The sequence below is a fragment of the Nematostella vectensis genome, chromosome 14 (assembly GCF_932526225.1).
Source record: "Nematostella vectensis chromosome 14, jaNemVect1.1, whole genome shotgun sequence".
Lineage (NCBI taxonomy): Eukaryota > Metazoa > Cnidaria > Anthozoa > Actiniaria > Edwardsiidae > Nematostella > Nematostella vectensis.
In genome coordinates this window covers 10,124,204-10,134,515 of record NC_064047.1, presented here as the reverse complement: position 1 = coordinate 10,134,515, position 10,312 = coordinate 10,124,204, and the positions used below count along the sequence as shown (strand labels likewise).

The 10,312-nt window shown below is 41.8% G+C and overlaps 1 protein-coding gene across 2 annotated transcripts in view; it reads right to left on the bottom strand.

The window, feature by feature from the left end:
- Nucleotides 1-10,312, bottom strand: part of LOC5510360 (protein MMS22-like) — a 58,813-nt gene that overhangs the window by 33,857 nt on the left and 14,644 nt on the right. The window contains exons 7-22 of one of the 2 annotated variants that reach the window (XM_048721987.1): nucleotides 9,615-9,724; nucleotides 8,944-9,057; nucleotides 8,448-8,538; nucleotides 7,697-7,809; nucleotides 5,294-5,359; nucleotides 4,579-4,616; nucleotides 4,307-4,388; nucleotides 3,883-3,935; nucleotides 3,715-3,774; nucleotides 3,261-3,362; nucleotides 3,019-3,130; nucleotides 2,805-2,883; nucleotides 2,252-2,482; nucleotides 1,603-1,693; nucleotides 776-807; nucleotides 81-213 (exon numbers count right to left, since the gene is read on the bottom strand). In XM_048721987.1, coding sequence (XP_048577944.1) covers nucleotides 81-213; nucleotides 776-807; nucleotides 1,603-1,693; nucleotides 2,252-2,482; nucleotides 2,805-2,883; nucleotides 3,019-3,130; nucleotides 3,261-3,362; nucleotides 3,715-3,774; nucleotides 3,883-3,935; nucleotides 4,307-4,388; nucleotides 4,579-4,616; nucleotides 5,294-5,359; nucleotides 7,697-7,809; nucleotides 8,448-8,538; nucleotides 8,944-9,057; nucleotides 9,615-9,724 — 1,507 coding nt within the window. Of the gene's footprint in view, nucleotides 1-80; nucleotides 214-775; nucleotides 808-1,602; nucleotides 1,694-2,251; nucleotides 2,483-2,804; nucleotides 2,884-3,018; nucleotides 3,131-3,260; nucleotides 3,363-3,714; nucleotides 3,775-3,882; nucleotides 3,936-4,306; nucleotides 4,427-4,578; nucleotides 4,617-5,293; nucleotides 5,360-7,696; nucleotides 7,810-8,447; nucleotides 8,539-8,943; nucleotides 9,058-9,614; nucleotides 9,725-10,312 lie in introns of both variants that reach the window. The other variant, XM_048721986.1, reaches the window with a different exon arrangement.

The window sequence follows — 10,312 nt, the reverse complement described above, 5'->3', positions numbered from 1 at the left end:
CAAGTAGAAACTCTGCCTAGGCATCAGCAATGTGATTGGCTAGAGCTTTGATAACAAGGGGGTTGCTTAGCAACACGTACCTTTGATAAGAAAGAAGTAGAAACCCTGCCATGGTGTCAGCCAGGTAATTGGATGTAGCCTTCACAACCTGACGGTCGCTTAGCAACATGCGTAGATGAGGGAATATCCGCGTCCACAGCGTCTCAGAAAAGTCTGTTAAACAAAAAAAATGGCCATGAAAAATCAATAAGAAAAATCAACAGCCAAACTTAAAGAAATTCGCGTTTAGTTGTATCGCGCTAATTCTTTTTTTGTTGTTTAAGTGCGACGCATGCTATCGCGGCCACCTTGACAATGTTTTAAGAAAGTTAACCAGCAAGGATGCGAGTATCACAATATATATAAATCAAATATATCAATATTTTCTAATTATTATTTCTCCGCAAATCAATAATATTTTCGTGATGTTTCAAAAGTAAAACGCGCCCTTAAAATCGGCGCTAACAAATAGGCCACCCGCTCTCAATTATTAGTCGCATCCTTTTTAGAAACTTCCAATAGACACACTCATCAAAATTTTGAACTGTTTTTCGCAAATCATCGGAGATTGTTACGTAATCTACCGGAAGTAAACTGGCGCGATTGCAGCTATGAATTGCATTTGATGAGATGAGTCATTTACAGAATTAAATCCAAATACATTTAGTGCTTGTAAATTTCTGGAAGGAAAAACTTTGAGCCGAACTAATTCAGATCACTTCTTTGCTGAACAAACCTTGCCTGCTTGAACAGTTGGATGAGTCGGGTCTGAAAATTAAAAGGATACGTTACATCAAACTATCATTACTAAGCTATTTCTTTCATTTATACATAATATAAACCTGTCATAGGCTAGGCAAATGGATAGTATAACTGTGGTAAGGTGGGGTGAAGTGAGGTTAGGCGAGACAAGGCAAGGTAAGGTAAAGTAAAATGAAGATAACGTTAGGTAAGGTAAGCCGAGGCGAGGCGAGGCAAGGTGAGGTAAGATGAGGAGAGAAAGTGAACTGAAGTCAGACGAGGTTTAGGTAAGGGGAGAGGTAGGTTTATGTTGAGGACAAGCAAGGCAAGCTGAGGTGAGGTATAGCAAGGTGAGGTTAATTGAGGTGGTGTAAGGTGAGGCAAGATAGGTAGATGAGGTTGAGTGAGATGGGGCAAGGTTAGGTATGGGGAGTGGAGGCCAAGCAAGGCAAGCTGAGGTGAGATATAGCAAGGTGAGGTCAATTGAGGTGGTGTAAGGTGAGGCAAGATAGGTAGATGAGGTTGAGTGAGATGGGGCAAGGTTAGGATGGGGAGTGGAGGTGGAGTAAGGACATTTAAGGTGAGGGTAATGTAAGGTAAGGTATGAAGAGCTGAGAATAGAAGATAAGGTAAGGCGAGGAGAGGAGAGGTAGGGTAATGTGAAACAAGATGAGGAAAGGAAGGGAAGGTACGTTAGGGAAGGTAAGGCGAGGAGTATGGTAAGGTGTATGGGTAAGGGGTAAAGGGTGTGGTAAGGTAAGTATGTACAATTTCTTACTTAGCTGATGAGCTGGTTGAGTTGATACATGATGGATAACTTACCTGACTATATTCGAGACAGACTGCACAAATCCCAGTACGTATCTTAATTCGTTGTCGCGACATACACTAAACAACTGCTGGAAGCCAACTCCTACAAAAAAGATCAATGATAAAGGCTAGGTAGCTGAATAGGTAGATAGGAAGAGATGTAGGCTGTTGGGTAGTGGCGGTGGGTAGGCATGTTGAAAGGAAAGGGTATGTAGGAAGGGACATGTTGCCAAATTGTTGGGCGGGTAAGTGGTTGTGTAGCTGAATAGGCAGTTAGGTAGTGATGTGGGTTGTCGGGTGCTGTGGGTAGTTTGAAAGGAAAACGAATGTAGAAAAAGCATTTTTTTACTCTTTTAGCGGGTGAGTGGTTAGGTAGTTGAATAGGTAGGTGGATAGAGATGTAGATGGTTGGGTGGTGGGGGGGGGGGGGGGGGTGGACAGGAATGTTGGAAGTAAGAGGCACGAGAAAAGAAGTATGCTATTGAATTGTTGGGCGGGTAAATGGCTATGTAGCTGAATATATTTAGGAAGGTAGAGATGTAGGTTGTTGGGTGGTGGGTGGTGGGGTGTTATAGGTACAAGGGAAGGTATGAGGTATTGTAGGTACAAGGGAAATACATAGTAACCATAAATATAGGTTATCAAATCATGAATAGCGCACCTATTAAGGCAGACTCCGACAGATTCTTCTTGTTACTGTGTTCCAGAACTTCCTGTGTACAGTCCAAAAAGAGCGTGATAAGCTCCCAGAGATGCCTGTGTCGCACTTTGTCACGTGAATAAACCTCTGCAAACTCCTTAGCTATCAGAGAGAAGCTATCAGCCATCTTTGTTGACAAGTGCGCACAATCAACGTCACGCTCTTTGTAAACGAGCATCAAAGCGAAGAGGCCTGGGGAAGAAAAGAAAGCGAAGTAGAAAAGCTAGACAAGAGAATGCATTTGGAATAGAGTCAATGTGATATTTTCGATTGAGTTTAACAAATGAAGTATAAAACTTCATTACTAGATAGGTATTTGGATATGTTATCACATAATTTGTTTTCCAATATTAAATGGACACAAAAACAAAAGTGTGGCTTGCTAAAAATTCAATCGAAAATAACACAATTGCTCCGCCAACCAATGGAAAAGGATGCTTTCTCTCACTTTGAATATCTACTAGGAAGTCAAAGCGGTCGCCCACAGAGACACTTTAAATAAAGGGAACATCACCTCTCCAGATAAACACTCTTTTTGCAGGTGCAGTGGTCCCGAAATCCAAAAGTTCTAGAAAAGAGCACATTTTGGTAGCCTAGAAGAAAATACAAAACCATCAAACAGTAATCCTTTTGGAGCATTGGGGGGGGGGGGGGGGGGCGATTCGGTAGTAGAAACGGGGGGGGGGGACTGGAGGGGAGAAATTCCTGGTATGAATCAACCCACTTACTACGTCTTCTAAGTCGGCCACGGACGATAGAGTCAGAAACAAGCTGATAAAATTATGTAGACCTGTTTCGTTCAGTTCTTCCATTCTTCGCTTGTGAAACTTGGAATAAAATCTACAAATCACACACAATGTTAGCTACATACCACACTAACACTCATGTTAGTTACATACCACAATAGCACATATTTGTGTGGTCACATAACGGCATTTCCCATTGTTTCTCTGCTAGGTACAAGCCTTACCTTCCTTTTATTTGCTTCCAGCCAAGCCCTTGTAGTCCAGCTCTTGATAGATGAACAGCAAGCATTTCCAGCCACAATGTGTAACTTGTCTCAGCTTCGGTACTACACAAAATGATACGACTGTAACTTATTTGACGAAACAAATGTCTAGTGCCATTATACAATCACGACCCAAAAAGCTCACAGTAAAACTTTTCAAAAGACCAGTCTTAGTTTTGCCTGTGGTATTCTTTTGGAATTATGAGAGCCTTAAACAAGGCCCTTCGCATCACCATGTTCTTGCACAATAACATGTCTCACAAAGCTTTCATTTCCATCGGCACATTGAAACAAGTAACTGAGATTCTCGCAATCAAATATCCCTAATATATCTTAAGTTTTAACGTTCATCTCGAACTTTGCCCATTTCCAAATGTTAACAAATTAAACAAAGTAGTGTAAATCTTTAAAGTACCTTTGGTTTCTCGAGCTACCTCTATGGTGACACTCCGACATCCAGTGGAAAGCAGAAGAGCTGATACAAAAAAAAATATCAAGGTCTGACAACAACCTGGGACAATTTTCGCTTATTTTTCAGGATTAAGTAATAAACTAAGTATCGTTATTCCCAAGGCATACTTACCTGACGATACTCATTCCCTGAAGAGAGCTACCAGGTATATGGAATGTCTCATTCTAAATAAAATTAACAATGATTAGGGTCATATTCTCTCAGAATAATGGAACGCCTTTAGCTATATAAGAAATGATGGGGATGTTAAATATCTAATTCTCTAAAATATAATAATGTGTAGGGCCGCATTCTGAAAAGCCGGCTTAACAGTTAAAAAAGAAGAGAAAAATGCACCGCATACGGATGCTGGATTAATGTTTTCCACGCCGTTTCGCGTTACGCAGCTTATATAGCAGACACAACAGCCAAGGGGCAACGCATGCTCTCATTAGTTGAACATCGCAACCCTTGGACGCGAAGAATTTTCTTATCGAACCGCTGCAAAATAAATATAAGGCTATGTACAAGATCTTTGCCTATGTACAAGACTCACTAGCCTCCTGTGGAAGTAGTCCCAGAGCCACAGCACAAGTCCGGTGTTTGCTGACCAGTCATAGGACAGCTCGACGCAGCACCTTATGAAGTACCGCCTCTGAGACTCCTCGTGACATTCCTGTAGGCACAAGGGAGCTTAGCAATGACGAAAAATACTGATACAGAAGGGTGTTAAAGGGGTAGTGTCATGGTAAGAGCTTTGCAATAGCTCTCCGGCCCGGACACAATTTAAGTATATATATAGACTTATGAGCCTTTGGTACGCAGCACCTTATGAAGTATCGCCTGTGAGACTCCTCGTGACATTCCTGTAGACACAAGGGAGCTTAGCAATGACGAAAAATACTGATACAGAAGGGTGTTAAAGGGGTAGTGTCATGGTAAGAGCTTTGCAATAGCTCTCCGGCCCGGACACAATGAATTTAAGTATATATAGACTTATGAGCCTTTGGTACGTGTGGAAGACTTAAATTCAAAGAAAATGACCTTGAACTGTCAATACACATAGTTTTCAATAAAATATTATTTAAATATTTTTATTTAAGCAAGGCATTGACAGCTTAAAATCAAACTGTTTGTAGACAGCTAAAAGCCTACAATAAACACTGACGTGGCCAGTACCATGACACTGCCCCTTTAAGGCTGATTAAGGCAGCACGACTTAGTTGTATGCGATACCTCTACAACTAGAGCCGTAGAGTGTAAATCAGCATATGACTATGATACGATGCTCGACTATGACAGTCGCAGTGTGTAACAGGGCTAAGACGTGTCGTAGACAGTTTGCATACGACTGAATCGTGCTGTCTAAATCGGACATTAGTAACGACGAAAAAAGCGAAAAATAACTGATACAAGAAGGCAGCACAAGTGAAAATGCGCCCCGTTTGATATTTTTCAACTTGATAAAACAAGGCACGAATAGAACCGAGTCACTGCTAAAAGAGGAATAGTACTGAATTGCTTCTAAAAACTGATAACCAACCTTTAATGCTGACAGACTCGACTTGACCAAGCCCGTAAGATACAACCAGTTGCCTGGCACACAACTCTGCAACAACAAGAATAACAAAAAGTAGTAGGAAAACGGCGCACTATCTTACATCAAAAAGATGTGGCCTACACGATCGTGCTCCTCGACGATGCTGATGACGTGGTGGTGATGATAATGTAGTGATGATGATGGTGACACGGTGGTTATGGTGATGATGATATGGTTACGATGACGATCACATGTTGGTGACGATGATGGTAGTATATGATCTTAATCATTTGAAAAGTAGATTATGATAACGATATGTGATTCCAAAAAATAGTGGAGATGATGATAATGATGATGATGATGATGCTGATGATGATGATGATTAAGATGCTGATAATAACGGAGATGATTCAAATGATGGTATAGATATAGATATAGGTATAGATATATAAGGGGCGTGTCTAGAATAAAACAGGTTTTGGTCTAGGGTAGCAATTCAAATCGGCATCCTTAGCTGTAATTGGTCACTAGATCCATCTAAAACGTTTCCTATCCCAATACACATATAAAATCAACAGTCTTCTTAACTACCAATAAAGGGGTCAACCGGAGTCGATCTCATCTTGTCACAACAGCAGGGTGGGGTCCGGACCCCTCGAATCCCCCCTCTGGGTGTTGAGTGTGATGGTGTTTATGGTAAAGATAACAATTAGAGAACGATGCGATGTTTAAGATGATGATGATGACGGGATGAATGCAAGCGGTGGTGATCATGAAAAGTATATCTACCTTCTCCCTTACATTGTAGACACCTCCACGGTTGAACCAGTATACCTACCTTCTCCCTTACATTGTAGACACCTCTACGGTTGAACCAGTATACCTACCTTCTCCACATAATTGTAGAAACCTCTACGGTTGAACCAGTATACCTACCTTCTCCCTTACATTGTAGACACCTCTACGGTTGAACCAGTATACCTTCCTTCTCCCTAACATTGTAGACACCTTTACGGTTGAACCAGTATACCTACCTACTCCCTAACATTGTAGACACCTCTACGGTTAAACCAGTATACCTACCTTCTCCCTAACATTGTAGACATCTCTACGGTTGAACCAGTATACCTACCTTCTCCCTAACATTGTAGACACCTCAACGGCTGAACCAGTATACCTACCTTCTCCCTAACATTGTAGACACCTCTACGGTTGAACCAGTATACCTTCCTTCTCCCTAACATTGTAGACACCTCTACGGTTGAACCAGTATACCTACTTTCTCCCTAACATTGTAGACACCTCTACGGTTGAACCAGTATACCTACCTTCTCCCTAACATTGTAGACCCCTCTACGGTTGAACCAGTATACCTACCTTCTCCCTAACATTGTAGACACCTCTACGGTTGAACCAGTATACCTACCTTCTCCCTAACATTGTAGACACCTCTACGGTTGAACCAGTATACCTACCTTCTCCCTTACATTGTAGACACCTCTACGGTTGAACCAGTATACCTACCTTCTCCCTTACATTGTAGACACCCCTACGGTTGAACCAGTATACCTACCTTCTCCCTAACATTGTAGACACCTCTACGGTTGAACCAGTATACCTACCTTCTCCATATAATTGTAGAAACCTCTACGGTTGAACCAGTATACCTACCTTCTCCCTAACATTGTAGACACCTCTACGGTTAAACCAGTATACCTACCTTCTCCCTAACATTGTAGACATCTCTACGGTTGAACCAGTATACCTACCTTCTCCCTAACATTGTAGACACCTCAACGGCTGAACCAGTATACCTACCTTCTCCCTAACATTGTAGACACCTCTACGGCTGAACCAGTATACCTTCCTTCTCCCTAACATTGTAGACACCTCTACGGTTGAACCAGTATACCTACCTTCTCCCTAACATTGTAGACCCCTCTACGGTTGAACCAGTATACCTACCTTCTCCCTAACATTGTAGACACCTCTACGGTTGAACCAGTATACCTACCTTCTCCCTAACATTGTAGACACCTCTACGGTTGAACCAGTATACCTACCTTCTCCCTTACATTGTAGACCCCCCTACGGTTGAATCAGTATACCTACCTTCTCCCTAACATTGTAGACACCTCTACGGTTGAACCAGTATACCTACCTTCGCCAATACATTGTAGACTCCTCTACGGTTGAACCAGTATACCTACCTTCTCCCTTACATTGTAGACACCTTTACGGTTGAATCAGTATACCTACCTTCTCCCTTACATTGTAGACACCTCTACGGTTGAACCAGTATACCTTCCTTCTCCCTTACATTGTAGACACCTCTACGGTTGAACCAGTATACCTACCTTCGCCCTTACATTGTAGACCCCTCTACGGTTGAATCAGTATACCTACCTTCTCCCTAACATTGTAGACACCTCTACGGTTGAACCAGTAGAGTGGAGCAACCTTCACCACGATCCACCAACAGAACCCCACAGGGTCGGCGCATGTAAAGCTTTGTGGTACTAGGGGAGAAGATAGAGCAAGATATGATACTCAACAACCCTTAAGAACTAGAGGAGAAAATAGAGCAAGATAAAAAAAAAACGACAACCCATCAACTTGAATGCGGCGAAATACGAGGCGCAAAATCCCTTAACTTGTCGCGCATCATTGTGGCGTTACGCGTTGTGCATCGATGATGCTCGTTTTTCACCCCGCGCCACAACTTGTCACGCAACAAAAAAGTTGTGTCAGGTTGTAAAAACTTGTTGCGCCAAGAAGAGTGCGGGACTACTTTGAGACACAAGTGCTGGCTTTGTTTCTCATTTTTCATCAAACACACAACGTATTTCTCCGGCTCAACGTTATGTGGAACTAGAGAAGAAGATAGTGGAAGAAAACAATCAAAAAACCAATAATTTAAAGCTTTGTGGTACTAGGAAAGAAAGTAGGCGTTGTGTTTTCAATAGTAAATAATAGCACAAAACTGGTCGATCGTCATTCTTTGAGAACAAGAACAACCTCAGTTTCAGGCACGAGGATTAGAAAATCTGATGTAATATCCTTAGCAAGTAAATATGGTTCTTTAGCTGCTATTTATAATTGAGTTCTAGGTGCAATGCACAAACATTGGAGTAGGTGCAAAAAGATAGTAGCTCACCAAACGAATTTAATTCCTGGTTGTCAGCCACAGGATCTTCTGTCGGGTTCCGCACTTCTTCTAAGATACACGTGAAGGAAGACCAGAACGACTGCAATGATAAATACGTCTTATAAACAGGTTGATGTAGTGCTAGATTCACAGAATGATAACGACCGAAACGACTGTAAAGATAAATACGTCTTATAAACAGGTTGATGTAGTGCTAGATCCACAGAATAAGGACAACCGAAACGACTGTAAAGATAAATACGTCTTATAAACAGGTTGATGTAGTGCTAGATTCACAGAATGATAACGACCGAAACGACTGTAACGATAAATACGTCTTATAAACAGGTTGCTGTAGTGCTAGATTCACAGAATGATAACGACCGAAACGACTGTAACGATAAATACGTCTTATAAACAGATTTATGTAGTGCTAGATTCACAGAATGATACCGACCGAAACGTCTGTAACGATAAATACAGAATGATAGAGCTTGTTGATCACCTGTTGCTCTGTCTTTGAGGACAAGTGGTCCAAAGTCTGCACCAACATGATCCACACCTCCAGTACGCACGAACAGGGAAAAGGAGAGCTCTTCATTGAGTTACTTCGCCCGGCCTGGCAAATAAGACAAATTGAAATCATTCGAAGTAATAAAATAAATAATTAAACAAATAAATAAAAGCATAGACAACTATATCCTCTCGATCGTGCAATTTTTTGCCGGCGCCGCGACATATACCGTCCGGAATTTCATGCTTAAACTTCCTAAAGCCCTATGCAAACTGCGCCAGCACCTGCCATAATTGTTGACGAATTTTTGCTTGACTGACTATAGGACAAAGGAAATATGAAAATAGGAAATGGAATTTCTAACATTTCATTTGTCTTGTGGTCAGTCGAGCAAGAATTCGCCAGCAATGCTGGCAGGTGCTGGCGCAGTTTTGTGCTAGCACACACGGGGCTTTACATCCTTTTCAGGAGCGACAATATGTGCACAAATCCCCGTGTACCTGGGATAAAACGTGCTCAAGTTGGCGTCTTGATGCAAACACGTCTTATAAGTGTACCATCGATACACAAGTCAGTCCTTGTTACCCCTCCCCCCCCCCCCCCCGAGAAATAACAAGCATGTGGGGATCGATGGAGTATATGTCCCATGCACACTGACTTACCTTGTCGTAAATGGTGGCCGCTATGGCCGTCAAATCCCAAAGTGTTTCCATGGCAACGGTCTTAATGGAGCATAGCAATTCCTCGCGCTCTGGCAAATGAGCATCTGCGTCTACAAAAGAGATACATATTCTAATACTGAAACGAATTTGGCAAATCAAAAGTCATTAGGCGAATGAATGGTATGTACAGCAAGTTATATAGGGGGGGGCGAAATAATGCACATAAAGTGACTAAATGATTCACACAGGGTGACCAAATGATTTACACAGGGTGACCAAATGATTCACACAGGGTGACCAAATGATTCACACAGGGTGACCAAATGATTCACACAGGGTGACCAGTTTTTTCAGGAGGTAGCTAAAGAGGAGGAAGACTTTCAGACATGTTTATCGTCCCCGCCCGCATCAAGACGTTACCGTTTCAAGGCTTTTCTTACGATTTTTTTTCACCTGTTCGCAACATCGCGTAAATTTCCTTTGTGAATTGTAAGAATCTTTGATAAACCAAGGGGAAAAATAAATAATACATAATAAATAAAAAGGGCCGCATGTTTCCTATTTTGATCTTATCAGGACGATTTTATTTTAACTTGGCCTTTTGATCCCATTTCAAAAGGTGTGATAAATCTGGCAATTCTTCACCGCAATTGAAGACGCCAACCGTTTGCAATATAAATTCCTGTAACAGCTTCCGC